This window comes from Vanellus vanellus (assembly GCF_965231255.1).
Source record: "Vanellus vanellus genome assembly, chromosome: 13".
NCBI classification, from domain to species: Eukaryota; Metazoa; Chordata; class Aves; order Charadriiformes; family Charadriidae; genus Vanellus; species Vanellus vanellus.
The window spans coordinates 7,958,646-7,984,223 of record NC_138918.1 but is presented as its reverse complement, the minus strand read 5'-3'; the positions used below and the strand labels follow the sequence as shown (position 1 = coordinate 7,984,223).

General features: G+C 41.1%; 1 protein-coding gene across 3 annotated transcripts in view; it reads right to left on the bottom strand.

The window, feature by feature from the left end:
• Positions 1-5,839: 5,839 nt before the first annotated feature.
• Positions 5,840-25,578, bottom strand: part of CSNK1A1 (casein kinase 1 alpha 1) — a gene marked incomplete at its 3' end in the record, with an annotated part of 35,619 nt that continues 15,880 nt past the window's right edge. The window contains exons 4-10 of one of the 3 annotated variants that reach the window (XM_082489745.1): positions 25,441-25,539; positions 19,370-19,509; positions 15,983-16,061; positions 14,911-14,985; positions 13,564-13,670; positions 12,560-12,708; positions 5,840-7,359 (exon numbers count right to left, since the gene is read on the bottom strand). In XM_082489745.1, coding sequence (XP_082345871.1) covers positions 7,352-7,359; positions 12,560-12,708; positions 13,564-13,670; positions 14,911-14,985; positions 15,983-16,061; positions 19,370-19,509; positions 25,441-25,539 — 657 coding nt within the window. Of the gene's footprint in view, positions 7,360-12,554; positions 12,709-13,563; positions 13,671-14,910; positions 14,986-15,982; positions 16,062-19,369; positions 19,510-22,908; positions 22,993-25,440; positions 25,540-25,578 lie in introns of those variants that run through there. The other 2 variants (XM_082489746.1, XM_082489747.1) reach the window with 2 other exon arrangements.

Below are 25,578 nucleotides of genomic sequence, written 5' to 3'. Positions count from 1 at the left end.
GGGACCTGGCTTGTTTCAGAGTAAATACCTCCTCCTGCTCCCCCTCACGAAGCACCATAAATACAGTTAAACACACCCCAAACCACGCGTGCCATGGACACCCAGGTGTCCCTTGTCACCCACATTCAACTCCTTCCTCAGAAAAGCCAACCCAGGAAGAGCTGCCCAGCCACAACTGAGCCAGTCTGTCCAGTGCCGTGATTCCACCTCCCGGTAGCCACCGCAGGGATCCTGCCCACGCAGCCACCTCCCCCTGCCTGCCGCCGGGGTTTTGGGAGACACAGGACTGGGGCTGGGAGCAGTGGGCCGACAAACCCTGATGGCCTTTCACTAGGAAAAGGCTGAGCCCGGCACAGATCACACCCTGCGCACTGTTTGCATGCCGGGAAGCAAAAAAACAAGCCACTTCCAATCAGCATCAAGTTCCCAAGCCTGCGCCTCCTGGGAACGGGCTGCCAGGCTCCGGCAGAGCCTGCTGGCACGCCAGCCAGCCCCGGCCGGCAGCGGGCAGAGCACGGCCCCGTGCCCAGCTCACATCCCACCTGGGCTGCTGGGAGCCCCCCGCCAGCAGGTACGGGGAAGGGTCAAGAGGTGCCATGTAAAAAGCTGTCAGTGAGAGGGAGAAAGGTCACCGAGCAGTGACTTACACCCGTAATCAGTTTATGGGATTTGCAAACAGCTTCAGGCAAGCCAGCCGCGAACTCGCTACCACCGCGTCGGCTCAGCTTTAGCACAGCAGCACCTTCCCACGCCGGGGGTGCAACACAGACAGGGTTTATTGACGCTCCGTGGTTACCCAGGCGCAAGCAGCACAGCAGGGCCATTGCAGCAGGAGCCCAGCTAATAAAAGCCATCAATTAACACTTCCTGGGCAGACCAAGGGAAGAACGGCCACAGCTGGGTTCCTCGCCTTTCCTCCCCCAGAAGAAAGGGGTCTCAGGAAGGAAGGCAAGCGCTTCCAGGATGTGAGTCAGCAGGAATTTCTGGCCATACCTGCTGTTCAAACAGTGCCATGCGGCAGGAGTTGCCCGAGGTCTGACTCGCGTAACATCAAGTGCCAGCCCCAAAGGAACACGAACACACGCTCCACCCTGCAAACACTCCTGATGCTGTTGGCAGCCTTCGCCCCAGCAGGTAACCCTGACCCAGACACACCTGCACCAAACCGTCCTGGCCCATCACCAGCTGCTGCCACGCCAGCAGTCACCGAGGAGGAGGAACACGCTCAGCACAAGTCAAAGCCGTGCTGGGGGAAAGCCTACGGCGTACAAGAATGAGTCTATTTGCTGCCTAAGTGATTTTTCTCAGTTCAAAGGACTCGCACCAGTTCCTAGCTTCTCCTCCCCCACTGCCTGACTGTGCCTGCGCCAAGGCAGGCAAACGTTTCACAGAATGGTCAGGGTAGGAAGGGACCTCTGGAGATCATCTAGTCCAACTGCCCCTGCCAGAGCAGGGGCACCTACAGCAGTTGCACAGGACAGCATCCAGGCAGGTGTGGAATGTCTCCAGAGTGGGAGACTCCACCACCTCCCTGGGCAGCCTGTGCCAGTGCTCTGCCCACCCTCAGTGCTCTGTCCCTCCTCATGTTTAGATGGAACTTCCTATGTTGAAGTTTGTGCCCGTTACCTCTTGTCCTATCACTGGGAGCCACTGAAAAAAGACTGTTCCCATCTATCTGACACCCTCCCTCTAAGTATTTATAAGTATTGATAAGATCCCCCCTCAGTCTTCTTTTTTATAGACTGAAAAGACCCAAGTGCCTAGGTCTTTCCTCATAAGAAAGATGCTCCAATCCCCTAATCATCTTTGTAGCCCCAGGAAAGCCAAGGCCTTCCTTGCTCCTCTGCCTGACCTGAGCAACGCTCTACCTACAAGGTGGCACCAGATGAAGATCTGGCAAATCCTATCAGCAGAGGCCAGCCAGCTCGGTCCAGCTGCAGGCTGGCAAGGAGAACCTGCTTTTGAACACCGGAGCCACCTGCAAGCCCCAAGCTGGTCCTGGGGTCAGCTCACCATACCTACTTGGGGACAGGAGGATTTGTGAAACACAAGTCCTTGAAGTCATATAGAGATGGGCTCAAGGATCTTTAAAATTATCCACACTGCCAAAAAGCAGAGTTACCAGCTGGTGTACAAAAACCACGAGAGAAGTGTATGCCCAGAAGACCAGCCTTAAACCCTGGGGGTTCTCAGTTAAACACATCTGAGGGTCACATCTGGCCCACTGCGCTGCTTTGGCATCAGAACGTGCCAGAGCAACACACGAGGGACTCATCCAGGGTATGAGGAAGGGAAAGAGGAAGATTTGTTCTTTGTGAGCATGAGGTCCCACAAAACACAGCTGAGTCACGCAAGTACCACTGCCCCACCTCTGCTGGTTATCTGAATTGTGCTGAGTCAAGCGCCAGCCCTGCATATTTACAGGGCTGTTAAGGATAAGGCCCAGATTTATCATTATACACAGGGGCTTTGACTGCAACAAGGAACACTCAAAAGCCAGTCTACCCTGTATGACAGCATGTATGCTCCAAGGTCTTCCGATGATCTCAAATTGCTTTCATTCAAAAAAAAAATAAAAAAAATGTCAAAGTCCATCATAGGCAAAGCAGCTCAAGGCTCACTATTATTATTTCCAGGGCAGTGGAGAACAGGGAGCAGCGCAGGGAGCCAGCAGCCTGCTCTTGGGGGCATGTCCAGTGTACAGAGCAGCTCTGAAACAGCTTCTCTGCCAGCTACACATATTGATGCTATCCTTCAAACTCAAAGAGGGAAAGAAATTAAATTAAGACCAGCTGTGTTTACAAAAAAACAATCCACATTATCAACAGGAACAAAAGGCTCCTGGGGAGGGGAGGGACAACAGAACAGTTAGGACTGTGTGTGCTCAGGTACTTCCAGAAACAGCCCTCAATATCAAAATGCCAAGCTGTTCTCTGAAAAAAAGGAGCTACATCACCTTTGCAGTTATTTTTGGACAAAAATACTTGAAAACCTCATCACTCGAGCCTGGTGTGAGAATACTCCCTAGCTCCTCCCAATTTCCAGCTACCCAAATTCAGTACTACCAACAGGCACATCTAAGAACATCTCACATGATGCAAAAAGTCAAGTTAGCACCTTAATTTAAAAGATTTCACACCTTTAGTACTGAGCTTTGCAAAGCAGCTGAGCCCACTGGGGTTCCTTTAAAGGAAGGCTGTATCCTTGTTTTTAACACACCATCTTTCCTTCATGGCTAAGGACAGCACAGTTCTGGGTCTATTTTGAAAAGCTTCCTTAACGCAGCTGAGAACGATGAACATCCTTGTGTCCCAGCACAACAGTCAATCTCAATTCTTTGCATGCAGACCTGGTACCACCCTCCCCCTTCCTGTTTAGCCCTGGATAACAAGGATTACATTAAAGACCCATTTCCACATTAGACCACGCCATGAACGCCGTCCTTCCACTCAGGGCCAATTAGTAGGGTGGGCACTTCCTCTGCGTTGTCCCTCACCTCGTGTTTCCAGAGGCATTAGTGCTCGGAGCAGACAGCTCTTCCTCCCAGACCGCTTTTCCTTTTTATCTGGAGCCTGCTATGCTCATAAACTTGTATTATGACATCAAGCTGATATGAAATCATGATGATTTCACCACAATTATGTAAGGAGCAGATGGGCTGACGGAGCTGGCTAAGCAACAAATCTTCTAAATTGGAGAATGCTGTCAAGAGAAATTAAAGCCTTATGCAAAAAAGCCAACTTGGGATCACAGAAAAATTCCTGCTGGAAGGGACTGCAGAGAGGCATCTAACCCAACCTCCTGCTCAAAGCAGCACAGCTACGACTTGGGCACCTTCACCTCTGCTGCAGTCCACTCCAGGAAAAGCACAGCACACAAAGCACGTACAAGCCCCTACGCGTTGTAAGCAACGCGCCTGAAAAAGCCAACTGAGAGAACAGGCAGAATAATGCAATAGCAGAACAAGTCAACACGTAAGCTTGAAAAATAACCCCCATACAGATAGAATTCAGTAGAAATCAGCAAAAATTATTAGCATGGCACATGCTGGACAGGCTTGACACATCTACAAGAAACATACCTGGCTTTCAGAGACTGACAGCGTTTTCAACACAGCCAGGGCTTGAATTCATCACTTATTACCGATACCCAACACCAGGCAGAACGGCAGGCCAGACAGCGAGAGCCATGTCACTAATGCAACTAATAACCGAAACCTAGAGCAGTCTGTCCTTCTTTCAGAGCCTTTTATGGGAGAAAAGGACTCCCAATTACTTGTAACAAGAAATGGCTTAAATAGGTTAAAAATAATGAACCAGTATGCTGCACACGAGCACTGCATGCTCCAAATTAAGCAAGCCTCTAAAAGGCGGCCTTAGAACACCTCTCAGAATTGCTATAACAGCACTAATAAATTGCTTTGAAATGCTGTACACAGCTTAGAAGATGACCAAGAACTTGTTGTCACAGCCTAATATCATTACCTGACTTCTAGCACTTTCCAGGGAACTTGAGGTTGTAGTTCTTGCACTTTATGGCCCCCATTACGACAACTACTTGTAAAGGGGGGGCTGCGATCGCTTGCAGAAGTTTGACTTTTCATCAGGACAGCAGGTAAAGAGTAAACCTCCCAACACAAAACCTTTGCAGAGCTGCAACCAGAAGTCAAGATCCACATAGTTTTTAATGCTTTCAGTTTTAAGTCTTTGTTACAAACCAAATAGATTATACAGCAAATGAGTGTTCAGTATCACAGCATCTCTTTAAGGAAGGTTGTCATCTTGTTCATCGTTCAGCATGTCTGGTGCAGGCTTGTTTTCTGCAAAGCAGCACGACACAGCTGACAGTTTAAGCTCACACTTCTGTGCAGAAGTCAGGTCTATTAGCACACCATGTCTGAAAGACTAACTGGACTCCATGCTCCTCCGCAGGACATGGCTTGCAGTTTTAAGAACTACAAACCAATGCATTTTGACATGCCAAGCGTATGAACTATTCTTGCTTACAGTGCTTATCAAGGGCAGTTTTGTTTCTAAAATTTGACAACCCTCCTCAAAGTTGGGAGTAAATTTAACGGACAGAGGAAATAATTTCTTCTCCTGAAACCAAATTACTTCCTCCGACTTTCAAATACCTCATGTCAAAGCAAGAAAAGCAGTGCCAAAACAATTCCAAGCAGCCACTCTGAAAACAGCTGCCAAGAAGGCATTTCATTGATGCTTCTTCCAATGCATGTTGTCAGATGCATCACCTAGATAGTAGAAATCATATGCAAGGACATAACATAGTATTCTAGATACCAGTTCTTAGAAACATACCAGTTTTCATATGAGGCATTGCTTGTAAAGCATCCTTACTCGGATAGGGCAACACTCAGAGCCTAGGAGGACATCCTAGCCAGAAGAATGAGCTACTTTTCTTCTTCCACCTTCCAGGTAACAGAGAGACACTGCTCTGACTCAGAAGAGAAGTTTCCAAATGTGCACCAATATCGCTGAAGCCCGGCAGACTTTTTGCCTCCCTGTACTCCCAGATTATCTATACAAATGTTTATTAGCACACAATGTTCTCCAGCTAAAGTTTAACATCTTCTCAGGGCAGATCCTTCTTGTAAAGGGAGTATGCATAGTGACCGCACAAGAGTGCGGCCTTGATCCAGATTACCACTCCATGATGACAGAGAGTGCACAGTGTAAGTATTAAGATCTTGAAGAAACAGTTTTCAAAGTGAAAGACCTTTTCAAACAGTAAAAATATGAACTTTGAGCAGGAACTCTGCTACATGCATAGAAACTGTCTAAAAAGCTAACGTACAAACAACATTTACACAATAGGCATCTGGCAGCATTTTCAGACATTTTTTTTAATTTATTCTGACATGCTATAAAGGAATAAATTACACTGTTAAAGAATTACCAGCAATAAAAGTATTTCTTTCTTTCAGCTGGGCTAGAATAGGAGTGAGAAGGAAGACAGCCGGGGGCAGTAACCAATGTGAACTCTGCATGGTGTGAGGCTGTCCCCAAGAACAAGAGTAAATCTGGTCATATCCACTTCACAAGAACTTGAAAGAAAATGCCTTGGTTTAAAACCATCCAAATACTCCATTCAAATTTCTCTCAAAACTAGCAATCACAAGTCAGTCCAGCCGATGCATGACATGGCAACGCTCGGAGGCTGCCAGTACCAGGTCTGCAAAAGATGCCACTTCGTTTTTAAAAAATCCAATCTTAGTATAGAGGGCTGGTCTCAAACAACAAGTTATAAAAATGCAAGACTGCCCCTTCCCCCTCAAGGAAAAAATACAAAATTTATTTAAAAACAAAATGAGGAAGTTACAACACTAAATCTAAAATGATTTAGAAAGAAATATGACTTCTTTTGCTTAACAAATGGCCTTAAAACTTGGTTTAAAAACAGGGTGATGCAGATTTCTTAACTGAATTAACAAGGCAAATTAAAAAAAAAAAATCTCATTTCCTTACAGAAACATTTTTTTAGTTTTTAATGAACTTGTAAACAAAAAAGCTCCCGCTTCAAAATAAAAACAAAATCCCAGATCATATAGATGTTTACAGTGATTACATTTATCTAAGCAACTTACATACAGGTTCAGTTGTAAGATGTTAACTAAATTTTGTGACAAATATGCTGTTTTTCCTTTTATACCAAGAACATTATAGAGTTAATGCAGAGTCCTAAAGATTATCTAGTAGTCGCTAAGTTTCTCTTAAGTCTTCACTTTAGATGCTGTTATTTCTAGCACAGGTAAGCAGGCAGAGTCTTTCATACGCTTAAAAACTGGAATCTTTGGTTACTACCATGTCAGCTGGCTTGGTATGTTGCACATAGAAGCCAACAACTTTAAGAATGTTTTAAGTGTACAACTTTCAAAACCCAGGGAGGAATAACCAGAAAAGAGTGCACAATTGTGAGCATTTACAATTATCACAACTGTTGCCGAAGACTGTTCATGCCATTCTTCCAAAACAATGAGATCTCATAAGCAGTGTAGTTCAAAGTAAAAAGGTAACAAAAATTGGCATATGCACAATTTTCTCCACTTGTGTGTCAACCATTAGGTAACTTTTCCACTTGAAAAAAATGCAATAGAAAACTGGACACCATGTTTCACTATCTCAGTAATATTCACAATTACAGCTGCTACAACTCAAAGTGCAGCATCATTGACACTGCCCAGAGCCAGTTTATACTGATATTAAGTTCTTTACACCAAGTAAATGGTTGCCCACAGCCACTGGCAAGTGTACGTATGAACTAAAATTTCTAGGATTTGGGGAGTGACAAGTCCTGCTCCGATCTGCTCTGCTTTGTCCCATCCTCGCCATGCTCAGAAACCTGCAAGATAAACACAAGGGCAACTTACTGATACAGGATGAAAATGAGAAACAGCCTTCACAGTAGGAGAATTAAGTATCAGTTATGGTCATTCAAAGGGGAAAATGCTGCTGCATCTCAGAACTGCATAGTTCCTGGTGTTCATTTCCAAAGTTAACCAGCATTTGCCACCACGCTTTAGCTCAAACACACACCTCTCACTCACATTTACTGCTGTGCTGGAAAACAGGCTTATACACCAGCTGGATGCCACATTCCTTAAATAGGAATTCAGACCAACAGTTTGAAAACAAGACGTGTTATTGCCACTATGAAGCAGGATGTAATTTCATAGGATTGTTTTCTACTTGTCTGCAATGTCTCATGTTTATATCCTTGAATGTCAAACTGTCATCTGATTGCAGTGGTGCTCTTCAGAGACGCAGTACAGCAGTGTCACACAGACAGAAAAGGAACAGGAATAACTTACCTTACAGTAACTGGTGTTCACTACATGCTCACACGTACGATGCTCTGGGCAACCAGAACAGAAGCGAGAACATTTGACAGTAACTAGGAACCCAGCATACTTTCCGTCCTTGGAAGGACAAGTGAAACAACATGTGACAGGGGAGGTGGGGAATCAAGAACAACTCTTATAAAGTTCCAAACTCCAAATGACAAGTTCAAGACATTGTGGAAAAGGGAGAGTAAAGGAATACACAGACATCTGAAAGAACCAGTTACTGCAAGCTAAGCCAGTCTTCATGTGACTGCTTATATACTCGTTTCTGGTGACGCAGGTAGTAGCACTGTGGTTTAAAGAGGCAACGGGAGTCTCAACGAAAGACTCCTTTGCCAAGCAAGTTTCCGTTCTGGATGCCCTCCAAACAGCATGGTATTCTGTCGATGTATGAATTCATCTGAGCAACAGCTCAGAGTTTATGCAACAGAAATCTCTTCAGAGTGAAATACAGACAAAGCTGACCTCAGCTGTAGCTTGTGCTGTTATCCAGAGAGAAGCAAGTGCAAACAAGTCATAAACATCGCCTGACATTCAATCAAAAACATATCTGGATAGTACCCAGAAGACAGCTTTAACTCTTCCAGAATAGGCTACAGGTCAGAGGATTCAATAGCTTTGTTTGAACCCAATCTTAATGCACTGAAGGACAGTTCTCTTTATCCAGTACTAGCAATCCTAAAAAACCAAATCCCACACCAGAATTAAGACAGTCTTTCCCACTTGAGTGCAAATTCTCATGGAAACCCCAGTGATTCCTTAGTTCCACGTGCATAGTTGTCCATAACCCTTACTTGATGCATACAACTAAAACTTACACTGTTTTTCCATTTAGTGTGTTCAACAATGAACATTGATTCATTATTTGAACCACTTTCTCCATCAAAGCAGCCCAAACTAAGTCAACAAAGGAAGACTGTGCTCCCACTGTGGAAAGAAACAGATCAACTCATTGCTTTAGAAGCCTGCATGTTTCAAATGAAAATATGATCCTGAACCTGAGGACAAAAGGACATGCTAACAAATTATACACTGCCATTTCTTAGAACACCTCAAATCCGAGGTATTATGGCCAAGACAATGCCCAACTCTACAGAGAGCAATAGGGAACTAGATTCAACCCACAACACCCCTTGCAAGTCCTATTAAGACTAGACAGGAGTGTTCCCAAAGAGAGCCCAACCACAGCTGCCAAACGAGACATCGAGACATTCATGTAGCACACAAGACTTTGGCAGTATGAAGAACACGCTGAAGAGTTTATGCTGGCATCTCTCTAACAGATCTTCACTATCTACAGGGCCAACTCAAATCTGCACATTCATCACTCCTTGTCCCTCCAGGGTGTAACCAAAACTTTGATAATCTCTGTGCTACATGAGGGATACTCAAATTGCTTTATTATTACTATAGCTGCAGATCTGATTAACGGGACGAAAAGTAACTGTACTGTCAAACTCTAAGGAGCTCCTCTACTTGAGGAGTATTCAGACTTTATTAAGTAGCTGCAGAGACAAGAAGTGAAAAGTATTAAGCTGTCAGTTGGCTAAATCTCAAGTAGCCAACTAATAGTTTGTTCTGAGAAATACTGCCACAACCACAGGTGTCCTGTGAATGCTAATGGGATTGCTGACAGGCTTACAGAACTCCACACTGAAGTGAATTAAAAACCTCTCTTGCAAATGGAACTGATAGATTTTATCCTGGAGATTGACTGTGTGAGTCAGTTTTATGACTGAGGAAAGCTGACTGTAAGCATTGTTACAAATCACACCTGAGCAACTGCTGCACTGTCAAGAGATCAAGAGCCGAACTTCCCAGAGTCAGCAAAGAAGCTCTATGTTGAAACAGTTCACCTCTCCCAAGTTCAAAAACAGCTGATCTTGCTGTTACAAAAGACACTGCACAGGGTTCCAGAGAGGGACAGGGAAAAAATAAAAGAGAAAAAAGGCCATTGACAGAACAGGCTATCCTGGAACCAAACAGAATATTCAGCCTGAATAACCTACAGGACTCAGTGAGATGGTTTAATATGGATCTGAGTTAAGGAAGCAGGAATATCTATGAGCACACTGTCCAAATAATCTGAGTCATGTAAGTCTCTGGATGTTACTGGAAAGAATTAAGATTTCACAGCCCCCTGCCCCGCTCCCAAGATGTGCAAGTACTATTGAATATGTGCTTTATACAGTATATTGTAAGATTTCAACCAATAAATGCACCTGTAAATTGCTATTTGCAGTACTCATTAAACTGGACATAGTTACCAGAGTGGTACAATTTGATGCCATGAAGCCTTTTAAGCCACTTCAGCATAGGTTTTTCTACAGCAACTACATGAGAATTTAACTAAACTCTGGAAAAAATAAACCAGGTATTTAATTGATCTTCAATGTGACAGCACCGTATAAGCCATACAGCCTCTTGCTTGAGCTTACCTGGTTTCAGAAAAACTTCTTTAACAGACAGTATTTCTCACAAAAAGGCACGTAGGATTTTAGAAATCTGGAATCTTTACTTTGATGAAGAGGCTAAGCTAACTATTTTAGGAAGCTGGGGAAGTCTTCAGGAAAAGCACTACTTTAACGCTGTGTTGACATTACAGCTTGATCGATCTGAAGGTCACAAGCCTTTTCTCTTCATGATGCAGGGAGGAAAGCAAGGAATCATTCCCCCAGAAGGCTGTTACGCTGTGCAAGAGCCACTGAAACTTTGCTAGAAAAACAACTTCTCCATAGCTACAGCGATGGGCCTTATTGCTGAAGGACAATTCGATGAGGAAGATCCATCAAGAAACAGATACGGTCTATAAGGTTCAACTGCAAGACAGCCTCCCTGTTATTCATGCCTGTCAGTCAGCTGCAGCTTTGCAGTTTGTCACTAACTCATCATTAGAAAGTGAGGCAGACAACCATTATAATGACCTTTTCTTCACTTATGATATAGCACTTGGTCAGAGACCACTTGAGCCAGGAGTGGCACGTTAAGCTTCGGAACACTTCACCGGCAAAACAATATTTCAAGTACATACAACTTGATTTTCAGGGCAGTGTTTCTTTACAGATCATCACCTACTGTAAGATCTTCACTTTAACATGAGCACTTGTGAAGAATCTACATTTTTGCTCAAATTATTTCCTCCTGCTCCAACAGCCAACCTCTCCACACCCCGACATCGGGCTGGATTCAGCAGCGAGTCCTGCACTCCAGTCAGAGCTTCTGTATTTCAGGAAGCAATCTAAGCCTGGGTGCTTAATCATCGAGTCTGCTACATACTGGTGTTACAGCTGAATGAACTGGTTTACAGCCTTCAGTGTTTTAACATCTGTTGGCCCCAGCCAAACAAGTTGGACACCTTATGCCACAAAGTATCTGACATTTAATGGTATCCTATGGAAAAAAAATTTTCTTCAAGAAACCATTTCAGATTGAGTCTTGGAAAGACCAGCAGGTATTTTACTTCATCCAGAAAGATGAAGAAATGCTACATTTCTGGATAGCTATTTTGACTAAAGCCACTTGGTAATGTTTGAATGCTGCCACAATACATGAAAAAAAGTTTTGGTAAGTTTATTGTAAACACTTCTGCATTTCTTTGACTTAAGTCTGCCATATAATTTTATACATATAAAAATTATAGTCAATACAAGAATGTGCTGAAGAGTAGCAAGCAGCAGGCTAGCTCAGTAGCAATAACCTAAATCTAGCTTCTCTATTCTCACTCAATGAATCTCATCAGCTTCAATTTTATCCTCAACTCATCTTGAGGAATCAGTTTAATTACAAGACTGGCGGTAATAGTCACTAGCTGTAGCAGTTTCAGTCTAGTGACTTACTAGATTAACACTGGCAGATTTACACCATAAAAAGAAATTTGAAAGCTTCATGAACATGTAAAAAAAAAAAAAGTATATGCCTTTTTCAGATCTCAGTTTTTACACAATTACATCTTGAACATTTCACAACATTTCCCTTTGAAACCATAACCTAGAAACATTAAAAATAGTCAAGAAACCTGAAGCCCCAACCCAGAACATCCACGTACTTCAGAAAATTGTGAATTGGCAGTCCACAGCAGTTCAGGGTTACTCTGCAATTTAGACAAGACATTTTGAGCTCACTGGTCCTTTCCTGTGACTCTGGACCAAATGTCTCAATGTAAACCCACTGGAGGAAGCCAGATCATTCACAATTTTCTGCTTCCAATGTTTGAGGCATAAAGAACAGAAGAAAACCCACAGCACTGTCCCAGCTGGAACAGAGTGGAACCCAAAGTCTCTAGATCCTTGCCTAGATAATGAGAATTATCCCTTAAGAAGTGTTAGGTCTAGGATTTTGGATTGTATTATATATTTATACATATATAAATATATGTATATATATAAATAAAAATAAAAATGTCACATTCCCAACACCAAGTCAGTTTCTTGTTTTTGGAAAGTGGTTAATGCAGGAGCAAAAGATGCAGTGGTTAAAATGACCCAACATCCCCAGAAGAAATGATATGAAGAACAAGGACATTTTGGTATAAAGTTAGTAGTCAAATTCTCCAAGGACGTCTCTTGTTTTTGCTTTTTAAATTAACAGCCAAATATATTTTTTAAACCACCTCCTTGATCTAACACTTAAATTGCTGACATTGTCCAAATTAGTGTAATTTTTTTTTCCTGTAACGTCACTTGGTTCTTGGCTACTAACCTTTCATGTTACTCTTGGATTTGTCAGTTTGCTTGCCTGTGGGGGTTTGGGCCTGCTGCCCCTGCCCACTGGAAGAGGCTGCCTGCTGTGCTGCTTTCTGCTTTAACATTGTCCAGTCGAATGTGTAGTCATACTGGTGGTTCAAGGTCCTAGAAAAGAGCGAAATGCTTTACTGTAACACATCCTAACTTCCTTGTTGCTAATACCAGGCCTTTGCTGAAAACCCAGAACTAGAGGTTAACTTTTTTGTAAGCTGTTTTGGAGATTATGAATGCTATATAAATGCTAAGTATTACTAACTTAAAGGGATTCTTGAAGCAAGCCCAAATACCATCAAGATGCATTTTCTTCACTGTTTGCACAGAAGTCTGCATTTGTAGAAGCAGCACTCATCACAACCCAGCTTATCTATTTGTCTGCACTAAGGTTCTCAGCTTTTTTTTTTAAATATATATATAGTTTTAAGGAGAGACCACAGTATTTTAGTTCATTGAACAAAAATTGCTTTGGAATCCAGAAACCTGGAGGGAGACTCTTTAGATCAGTACCAGCTCTTCTTTTGACAGATACTGTTGACTCCACAAGGCTGAGTTTAAATTCTGGTTTCTTTAACAAGCTCAATGAAACAACACCATTTCCCTCCACTGAAATCCATCTCCTGGACACCACTGCTAGTCCCATCACCAATCTCCAAACACTTCTACGGAGGGATTAATTTCTTAAGCAACTTGCAACAGAACTTGAAGCATGGGCTCAACGCTCTAGCATAAGTGATCAGATCATGCAGTTCAAAAAACAGGAAAATCTTTTCCTTCATGTTTGATGTTGAACAGTATTTTTCAGGTCCTTTAGGCAGCTTTTCAAACTCTGAAATGGAAAGAAATTCCCAGAACTCCCTATACCACACACATATGGATCAGCTTTCCGCAGTGTAAGTCCCACAGAGCAGTTACCAACTGGTAAAGCACGGACAAATTTCTGTACTTTTCCACTTTGAGACTGACCTGAAAAGAATACGGAATAATTGCCTCAGATACATGTAATCTGGTGCCTCTTCAAAGCGCAGGCCACGACAGTAGTTCAGATACATGGCAAATTCTGCAGGGAATCCCTGTAAATCAACAGTGTTAATCAAGCCATGGCTTGAAGCAAAAAGCTTATAACAACCCTATAAGGCAGCAAAAAGCTGTATTTCTGTCTATAAAGGCAGAGAAAAACTGGCTGAAGATTCATGTGTGTAAATTCCACTTTGCTTCTAGTTATGCATTTATTCTCTATTTCAGAAAGTGGATTTGATCCGCAAGTTACCAGGTACACATTCCTTCCCCAGAATTCTTACCTGATGCATGTTTTACAATCTCAAGTCCTCTGCTACCAAGTCCTTCAATATAAGATAAATCACTTCATTCACCCTAATTAAATGTAGTTCTTATTAAATAGGTCTCTGAAATAAGTAGTAATTGTCTCTTAAAAGATTCCATTTGTGTTTCCTTGATAACCTACCTGAGCATACTAGAGGCAAGGTCAGTTACCAGTTATTAAGTGTGAAGACCTAAACCATGAAGACTTCTTTCAAAGATCCCCTGGTTCACATATTTATGCATTTAAAGCTATATTAAAGCCTACATGTAAGTAAATAGCATACAGCTTAGTGCTGTACTACAAGAAAGAAAACATAGGGTGTAACAGTTCAGCGGTTTGGAAGATGTTGTCGGACTGTAAGGGTATATAGATGTGCATGACTAGGAAGCGCAGTCCCTGGTGCTGCTGTTTGATGTACAAAAACTACCACGTGTTCTCAAGGACCTTTGTTAACAAGCACACGGCTGCCACAGTTCAAGAGAAATATTAAGACCCAAAGGATAGCACTGAAGAAGCACCATTATGCAACATGGCTTTAAACATCACTTGACATCCAATTCCACTACAGCCTCTATTTGAGATACAGAAGACAATCTGAGCAATCTTGAAAAGGCAGAAACAAGTCTATATGGGCAAGCTATACAGCTCTACCTTGGCTTTATTTACCCAAGAGGGCACATGTAGAACTTTCACTGTAGTACTTGAAGAAATGAACAAGCCTCACCTAATAGAGCTGTCGAGCTTGCACAGTCAACAGTTGCCAAGAACTGGAATGATGGTGGCATGAACTATGCCAAGAAACAGCAATGCCTGCCCTGTTACACACACAGACGGCCTCGTTGGGTGGCCAAACAAGGCATCCATGACTGCCAAAAAAGTATTATTCAGCAGCAAATGCCATGTGAGACTAATATATTGGCTTTAGTTTTAAAAAACAAGAAAGAAAAGAACTTCCATTTCACAGTATGACATCATTTGGAAATTCTTACCTTACACAAAACCTCAACAGGAGTAGACATTTTCTTTTCACTAATCTTTTCATACTTTTGCTTCTTTGTTGCAGCCTGTGGAACATGTAGGTCACAATATAAGAGATATTGTGCAACACTGGATTAACAAGGACAGTAGCAAAAAAATGACAAAAATCCTTTGGTCAACCATAAGTATTTTATGTGAAATCTCCAAGTCCCACACACTTATTGCAAACAGAATGAAGGTCAATCTGGTATTAAGATTTGGACACAGTTTAATACCATTTGTTGCAGTCTAATGCTTCCATCACATGGCACAGCTCGTGTAGTTCTAGCTGCTGCTTTTGTCCATTAAACAGACCAGACTTGCATTTCCATTTGCCAAAGTTCTATTAATTCCCACTCAGTACCCCATTCAAGGGCTGCCTGTGTGTTTCAGTAAGCAGCCATTACATTCATTTGCAGCTGAAGAGTTCTAGTGTTTCACAAGCTGCTTGTCTTTTTAGAAAACTTGCAGCTGCAACACCATTTGAGTTACACAACTCTCACATGGAGGAAGAAAAACAATTAAAACATGAGAAAAAAATCACTGAAGTCTATATAACAGAAATAAGAAATATTTGCCATGCTTGTCCTTGGCTACCATACACGGTAACACTTCTAACAAGTCTGTTGCAGCTAATAATTATTCAGTCATACCATAAACTGGACTGAAGATTCACTAAAGCTGAACTTGCTAGCCGAGAGACTATTTCCATGCTCTCTACAGCAATTCAAAAAGCCACTAACAATGTTATTTCCTACTTCCCAAAGAGAGCCTCAGCATACAACAGGACAATAATAATTTGCAAAGATGACGTAAGCTATTGTTTAGCATAAATTTTAAGACAGTCAAACAATACACATTTTGCCTGCTGCAAAAGAAGCAGAAAGAACCTTTCTTCTACATTCTATAAATACCATGGCTCGGGAAAAGCTGCTTTGTGTAACTGAAGCTAAACGTTATGTACAACCACCTATCTGGACCTGCAGGCAGAAGCATGATACGCAAACATAAGAAAAGGAAGGGGGGGAGAGCAACATAACCTACCTTTAATCCTTGCCAAGGCAGACTGGTTCTGTTAAAGTACATCAATACATAGCCTAGAGACTCCATGTCATCCCGACGACTGGAAAAAGAACACAATGAATTACAAGTTTTGGCATTTTGTACTTTATTCCAAATAGTGCAAGCATTCCAAAATAATAATAATAATAATGATAATAATAATAATAATAAAGGAATAAAACCTAAGCTTTGGTGAAAAGGAAGATCTCTTTCTAATACAGCTAAGACATCTAGGTTTTCACGATTCCACTGGCAGACATGTAACAAGTCTTCACAAGCAGGAAGGAGATTCTATTCATTTTTCAAGCAAGGAATAGTCAGTAGGTATAGTGTGTGGTAAGTTTCCATCTGCAGTTACATTAGAATAATTTGTGAAACAAAAACTTTGGAAAATAAAAAATGAAACATTAAACATCTTTCCCATTTAATTAAGTAACTTGGATAGAAACTAAAGCTTTACCTGCAGGAACCACGGAATGCATTGTAAGAGAGACAGATGACGTTAGCCTTAACTTAGTAACTTCCTGAAGATTTTTCCCCGAACCTTGCCTCAGTCTGGGACCAATACTGAACATGTAGCCCCAAAAGGGTGTAACTTCTTTCTTTCCTTGCTTCTGTTAAAAAACCCTGAATTGCCTCCATGATTTTTAGAAGACAAGCAATATTTAGAAAGGCGCATGCATCAATCTGATAGGTGCCTCTGCTTTCTTCCCACAAGTTTGTAGGCAGCTAGAGAACTCAAAAGTTATCTATCCATAGACTTCACGGAGAATTTGCACTCAAACTCTCATCTTAAAGGCTTCAAACATTTTCTGTACTGCATATGCTCCAGATCCACACAAACACCATCCTACTTCTCTACATGTTTCAAGATTACTAAGGCTAGTACAGTTCACTGAAGTGGAAAAAATGCTCCATGATTTTTTTCCTGTTGGCAAAGTTGCCTCTTCCCAGCTGTGCTAGAATCCATTTTTTTCCTCTGACTGCCCCATTGCAGCTGAAATCTATTTAGCATAAGACAGAACAATATAAGTTCTTTTTCTCCTCACAGCTCCCTTATCAAGAGAATCTGACAGGTACTGCTGCTGCTGTGCCACTCAGGTCTGGAAGGGAAGTATTTAAATGGTGGCAGGAAAAGATTACACACCTACCACCACCAAAAGGGAGTAAAAGGCTGACAGCAGTATTGCGAACAGGATTATACATACGGTGAGGGTAAAGCAGCTCCCTTTAAGTGAGAACAATCCACAAGAACCTGGACAGAGCTACCTCCAGATCTTGGTATCAGAGAAAAGAAGTTGCAGGTGATGCTTTAGGTTATAGCCAACCCAATATAACCACTAATAATCACCAAAATGGCCCATCACCCCCTCAACTCGTGTTCCAGCCCTCTGACCCTTCGGGGAACCAGTTCAGGGATCTATCCCAGAAGATAATCAGCTTGGCTCCCTAAACCATTTCACTGCAATGACAAAAAAGCTCTAGCTGTGCCAAGGGGTCAGAAGGGAAGATTGGTTCACTCCTCTTGACAGCAGCTAGCTCTGGGGTCATCTCAGCTGTAACATGAAATCACAGCCAAAGACAGAGGGATGAAAGAAGATACTAAGACCACAAACTCCAGCCTGAAGAACTTGTTAATTCTATCAGAATTGCAGATTTTAATCATCAATGGGAATCAGTGAACTGGTATGGGGCCATGACATAAAATTACATTTTCTGAGAAGGCAGGGGTAAATTCAGAAGCAATAAAAGGATTAATAGTTTCCATCCCTCATCTAGTTTGTTGTTTTAATGTTTAATTTCATGGTTTTGTAGTAGGAAACATTCGGTTCTGTAAACATGTAATGGATATACTGCATTTGAGCATATACTGATGTAAGTGATTTTCAGGATTTCAAAAGCAGGGCAATACTCTCCATTAGTAAAACAAGAAATAGATAACATTGCAAACAGCTCCCTGAGAATAGCTGTCATTACATACAGGAAAACATATTCTGTAACTGTTTAAGTACAGCACTAACAGTTGAAATATTCTGCCATACACTTCAGGACTGGTTTCTCTTGATGACAGGAATATATTACTTGTTTGTCTCACTGCTGGCTTGATCTAGACAGTTTAATAGCTTTTAGCATGCACCAAGATACATTTCTAATTACATTAGAATTCTCAGTACCAACAGAGAGAGCACAAGACCTCCAACTAAATTCAAAAGCAATAGTCCTTTGCAGTTCCCTCCCCGCACTGTAAGGTGCTACCACAGCTATTCCCCTACAACAACAGCTTGGGTTCTATGACACGTACTTACTTCAGAAACGGCACCTGTCATTTACCCTACTTGACCCACATGTCAAGTAGGTTTAAATAACAACACTGTCAGACAATAAAATACACTTAAGGAACCTTAAGGAAATTAAAGCAAAGAGAAACATGGAGCATTTTAAAGCAACAAGTATTTGTAAGTTACATGTTCTGTTGAAGTTGACCACTAGAAATTCTGTCATTCCCATCTTGATTAAGTTGGAGGTCAGAGGCACAGACATTCATGGAAATTTTAACTATGTCTAAGCAACCTCAGTATCATGTGGTAAAGCCACGCTATTACGCTTATACTTTAGGCATATAGGCAAAGAAAGGGAAGAGCAGCATCACTTCACATCTCATTAGTACCTAACATAAACTTCCAAACAACCTGAAGCGCTATCTCCACTGGACCACTGCTAAGATACTGCAGTAGCAATATGCTTTTGATCCAGATAATAAAAATGTATTTGTTGATTAAGCAAAGCTCAAACATATAAACATCTTTAGATACACACACACCCCTGTATGTATATATACACAGTGCCACAGCTATGGTTGTGTGTACCAGAAACCAAAATACAGTGTGAGTGAAGATCTAAGTCTTGCTTGAAGGAAAAAATGATAAAACAGTAGTTCACTAACCAGAAGAAAGGGTGAGAAAACAGGACACAGACATCAGCTTTAGAATACGCTTTCTGGCTACAGAACTGCATCCAAGCCAGTCTGCAGTGGCATCAACAGGTACCAACATAATCAGGAAAGTGCACCATTTTATTGGAAGGCCCTGACAGATCCCCATGAAAGTATAGCTTATCTTTTTAAAAAAAAAAAGACAAACCAGCATGCAGAACATCCACCTTATGCCTGCAAGACTTAGACTCTCTTCAAAAAGTAAATTAGGTGCTCAGACTTTCTTCCCCTACCCTTGCACAGGCAGCCAAAGAGAAAAGCACTTGCAAAGAGATATATACAGTTATTCATATAAAATTAGTTCAGACACTTCAGAAGCTTACAAATAAGATCATCTTGCAGCCTCCAAAAGCACAGCAATAATCCCTTGAACTCACCTTTGCTCAATGCCAAGATGTGCATTGATACTGGCATATCGAGCTGTGCCAGTGAGATTTTTGTCTTCTCTGTATGGTATGTGTTGCCTTGTCCTGTTGTCCCGGTACTTTTTGGCCAAACCAAAGTCAATAAGGAATAACTTAAAGAAAAATGAAAATAGATTACATTCCTATACAATTCCAGGAATCCCCAACCTCTGTCATTAGGCATTAGCTACATTTTAAGACAACCACACAATGTAACAGCCTACAGTTAAAAGGAAGCAAACAGTGCAGAATCGCAACTAGCTTTAACAAATCAGTTCAAAAACTTAATTGTGAATTAGTTCAAGCCTTTTCTCGATCCAGTGGACTAGATTAGATTAGACTGTGCTACTCGGCATCTGTAGCTTAGTTCTACAACTATTTTATGTTACTATCATAGTTCGTATCACATTAGCTCAATAACTACAGTGCACAATTTAGGAAGGAAACTAGCATGTGTGAAAGCACACTTCACAAAACCCACTTGCACTAGAGCAGTTCACACACACAGATCGTTAATGGCAGCTCAGCAGCTTAATGCAAATGATGCACATCCTGTAATCTTCTCTATGTCTTAAAGAACACTGGCCATTCTGCAGAGCGTAAGGCCAAAATCTTCAACAGCAAACAAGACATCTTCCTTTCAATCATATGCTCATTTTAAGCCTATTGGAACACTATCACAGCAGCATGACACACTTGCTGATGATATTAATACAGCCAGGAAGCTAGTACATGGAATCCAATTTAGGTTTCTAATAACCAAGCTTGCCCAATGATTTGGTATTTAGCAACAATTGAGTGCGTGCTAATTAGTGTGCTAACAGCCAGCCTATCTATAAAGGTTAATACAGACTGTACCTTCTTGTGACAAGATTTCAGGACTAGGCAAAAAAAGCGGAGGCAGAAGTACGTAAGGAACATTTCCAGCTCTAGCAACCAGTCTTCAAGCTACAAATCATCAGGCTGGCCCCTGATTCAAACACTGGATTAATCCTACAGGATCAGTGACTACAACCCCTATAGATTAATGGATACTGCAAAAGTAACTTGGGTGAGGGAAGGAGATGATGGAAAGAACACATAAGGTTCTAGAAATTCTCAGTAAAAACCTATTCAGTATCACCTTAAAGGTGATTCCAGAACAGGAACAGAAGATGCAGCTTTAAATGCAAACAAGTACTGGAGATGGAGATTGATATGCAGGCATACCTGCATCCGAGACTGAAACAAAGGGTCACTCTAGCACACTGGAAGGGCTGTGAATTATAAAGTGACACTTGATATGGAAGTATCAAAGACACTGAAAGACTGAAAGTTTCTGAATTGCACAGTACGTATGTCTTAGAACACTGGTTAAAGAAGATTTTCCAACTATAGTAGTCTAGACAGGAAAAAACAAAGCTAAAACTCTTTAAGCCAGTGATGTTGGAGCAGAAAACCTTGAGTTGAAGTCCGGCCATGATTTATATACAACCACAAAGCACAGCAGTTCTACATTTGCTGTCCTAGTGAAAGCGCTGACCCTGGAAGTCCAGAATGCTTTGACCAAGGGGAGGTAAACCCAAATTTTTATGTCAACTACACTGGTCAGACAGTTTAGGAAAATGGGGGTCTTGTCTTTGTTGCACCCACCACAGCTACCACTAGAGGTAGTTATTCACTTAGTGAGCATGGACATGTTCTCTGGCTACCAGGAAATTAGCGATTTTGATACTACACTCCTAAAGCAGATAGTACAAAGCTTCTACGTGATTACTATACTGCAGATGCACCTTTCCTAGCAGCAAAGCCTGAGTTCAAATGCAATCCTTTATTTTCTGATTAAAGCTCTCTGATCTGATGACAGCCTCTGATCTATAGTTTGCAATAGCTACTTTTGCAGGGCCTTTGCCCATTATTTTAAGCAAAACATTATGCCTTGAGAAGGATGAAAAACCAAACACTATACACATCAGGCAGAATATTTTCGCTGCACATTTAGTTACAAACACTTTAAACAATTCAAAGTCTTCACATGCTTTCCGTAATCCTGGGGAACTTGGCATTAATTAATGGTTTGAAGGGACAAAGTCACAGTGCATGAATCAAAGTAGTTAACACTGGAAGTGTGCCTCTAATACATAAATAGCTGGTGTCTAGCCCTTTTTAGAACCAACTTGGTAAGAGTATTTTCTTCAAAAGTTACAGAAGTAAATGATGCTCTGCCTGTTCCACAGTTGCTACAAGCTCTCACTATTAGACCCGAACAAGGTAATTCTGCCTTGTCTCAAGAGCTATGGGTAGAACCTCTTAAAAAAAAAAAAAAAAAAAAAAAAGAATCAATTCAGCAACACAGACCTGTTTTGATGCTAGTCAAGTAACTGGATATTATTTTTACAGCACTGATTTCTCCAGGGAAGTTTATTCTGTTTATAGGCTCATTCTGTATTTCCTGTTCTAGAGTTGTGGAAGGCAAAGGAGCAAGTCCATCTTCCGAAGAGTTAACTTAGAAGATACAGCCTGATTTGGATGAGCACAGAACGTACTAACGCCAGCCAGCAGGAACACGAACACAAACGTATTCCCACAGATAACCTCATACCACCTTAATACTGTTTGTTGCACAATCAGCAGGAAACTGGAGAAGTAGGGCAAGATTTTTGCCAAAAGCAACTAGAGAAGTAGATCAAAGCCTCTGCCTCAACTGATAAGAAAGTTTCAGAAGGAGACAACAGAAGCTTGTCAGCTTGCGTACAGCAGCTAGCTGCCTGGGATTTAATATGTGAAGACTATCATTGAGGAAAGCTATGGACTGATCCTATGACCAAACTCCTGAGCTACAATTCGTATTCAGCAACTTCCAGCTGTCCTGCTATGAACTGGCATATGTCTTCATTTCTCTCCAATTCATCTTCTCTTTAAGAGTCAGGAGTACTACATTTAACACTGTAAGATAAGCTCATACTTCTCCAAGACACAGCTTCTTGGAGTAATTTGATTTTATAAGCACAATGGATGGAAATATGAGAGTCCTCATTACATATATGGAAAGATTTTTTCAACAAAAAAAAAAAAGCAAGAGAAGGAGTCTGGCTGAAGTGATAACAGAACTTCTCTCTGTGCATTCAAAGACACTGCAGAAACCCTACAGGAAGGCAAGCAGACAGCCCTACGCAGAAGCCCTACTATTTCACTAGGGTAGTATGTCTAGCCTTCAACACATTCAACAGATTGCCTTTGAGTTTTACAGGACAAAAGTAAAACTTGCTTCTGCATCTGAAATCAAGCATGTACATTTAGCCCTTTTTAATATCCAGTTTAGAAATAATTCCACAATTTAAACAAGCGCCACAGGGAAACATCTTAGTAATGTTACATGTTTGCCAAGTATGTCTGAATAATGCCAACATAAGAGGTGCTTTTGCAAGGTCTACATTCTCCAGAAAAAAAAATAAACAAAAAAAAAACAAAACCAAAACAAAAATAAAGCACATGAATTTGGGGTTGAGGTTGGAATAGGAGACAGTTCAGACCTGGTTTAATCCTGAGAAAGATGGGTCCTGAGAAGTACTAACAGTCATGCTTCTTTTCCTCTTCCCCACTGGAGATTCTAAACACTGAACAAACAATAGAGGGTGGCAGTGCATCAAACAGTATTGCTTACATTGCAACAATGGCCGGCGCAGACAGGCAACACCGAGGCATTCGAGAAAGAACAGGGTAGCCAAATGCCATCCTTCTTCCACCAAGCACTGTAGTTTTCAAAAAACTATGTATGTTCTTTTTTTTAATTTTTTTTTATTTTTTTTTTTTTAAGGAGAAAATTTTAAAGATGTGACAAGGTAAATTTCAACTGTGAGCCGCTCCAAAATGGCACTGCCTTGACCAGGGATAGCAATGGTGACATTTGGCTCTATTAAAAAAGGAAATTGAAGTTTTGCTTACAACAGCATCCTTTGGTTCCACAAACTGCCCTTCCCCCAAAAGACATTTAGAAAAAGTAAATCTTCAGTAAGGAAGAGGTAGAAGGCATTTAGTCACCTTAAAGTTTACTTTCATAAGCATGCAGGGCTTATTTCTAGCAGAGCTGAAAATTCATCTTTTAAGGTGGGAGCAAAATTTCTCCCAATCACCAAATTAAAATTTGAAAAAAATCAATTTTTTTTTTTTTAATATAACTGACAGGAAGCTACTGGAACAAGATTACCATTCTATTCTAGTCTTTGTGGCTGATTTTCTTTAAACTGTGTAGAGTCATCTCAAAAAAAAAACAAAACAAAAACCACACCCCAAAACTACACTGAGTTACAAAAAGAAACAAAGTAAATACTGTATGGTGGCAAGTGTTCCCTAGAGAAAGCACTTGGTTCCAACTGAAGCAACCCATTCCTCCTTTTTGCTCATGTAAACCTATCTATTTGTACTTTGACTCTTTGGTCAAGAACTACCTCCCTAGTCTCTAAAACCCTGCAACAGTTATGAAGCCCATGCCCACAGACAGTGTTTACCACCATATTATTGCATGGCTCCCTAGTCTACTAATGGGAAAAAAATTATATTGGATTATAGGGAATTTTTTAATTTCAGCTGATGCAAATCTAATGTGTTCCTCCACTAAAGTACAGCAGCATTTTCTAGGCCATTAATCCACATCAAGATGAAACGGAGTGCAGCAATGCCAACCTAGCATGACTGTGCAAAAGTATAGAAAAATGGCCCAAAAAGAACAACTGGAAATCAGAAACTAAAACTAGGAAAAAAAAAAATTAAAGTTTTCAAGTTATACTCTAAGTCATGCCAGAAAATTAAGGAGCCTAACTGCTCAACACAGCAGAGAAAAACAGAGCTCTACAGAGTGAAAGTATGAAACTTGGGAACAAGCAAAGTTTAACAGCAACAGAATTACATAAAGACTGCCTTTCAGCTAGACTTACAAGCTTTACCAACAATGGCTGGATCTAAACATTTAGTGCAGTGCACCTCTTCAGACAAGAGCTGTTATCTCATGTTAATCAAGCTTTCCCCTTCTAATGTTCATGGCCCTGAAGTTGGCATTCATACAGGCAAACAAAGGTAAACATTTAAAACACTAGTAGTGCCTAAAGAGATGAGACATTCTCTGATGGCATATAGAGAAGATAAGTGGGAATCTTGCTTCCAATAAACAGCTCGATCACATACATTTGTCCTGAAGTTAATTTCTATTAAGTAGCATGCTTAATGCATTGCCAATGCTGCCTGTCTGCCCGAGCTCGACATACAAATTGCAGGATTAAGCATATTTCACTCACGAGAACTAAAAATAAAACCCAGTTTTCTTCTATATAAGGTTTTCAATGGGAAACATGCACTTCTGACTACGTTTACCCATCCAAACAAGTGCAACAACCTCAGCCCACCCCTCCCTCCCCCTGCTTTTTTTTTTTTTCCACAAAGTAAACTGAGAGCATTTTTTTGTTGTACAACATATGCAGGTACTCTAAAACTTAACAGTTTTCCATCAACATATTTGCACAATTTCATTTATTTATAAAGGCAATTGATCTACATGTTGGTTGTTAGTTGTATCCACAATTCTAATGGCTGAAGAATTCTCTTTACCAGTCTGTCACTGAAAGATTTAATGCCCTGATGACTGGTAGGTCAGGAGCTCCCACGTTGGCAGAAATTCTTTTGATCCCAGGAAGTCAGCCCCAAAGTCCAAGACAAGATTTGACTTTATCGTTGAGAAAAAAAAAAAGCTATTACAACAGTTATGTCTATAATGAAACTCCATCATTGTGAGAAGTAGCTGAGTATTCTCTAGACTTTGCTTATAATCTTGTTGCAAGCCTAGAAATCATCTTCCAATCAAGCACCTCTCACAGGGTGGGTCAGAGATCCACATGCATAGGGCACTGCATTTAGAAGTGGACACCGAGAAATCCAAGTTCTCACATCAAAGAATTATGGTTTAGCATCCAAAACACAAGTTTTAGCGATGAGTTTTAAAAAGCTTCCGCAGCTTGAATCAAGTAACATAGCCATTCCCTTTGGATCTATTAAACAAAGAGCATTAGACTAACCTTATTACAGTGACGCCCAATACCCATTAGGAAGTTATCTGGTTTAATGTCTCTGTGTATAAAATTCTTTGTGTGCACATATTCAATTCTACTGATCATCTGTAAAAAAAAAAAAAAGCAACAAAACAGGCAAAATTT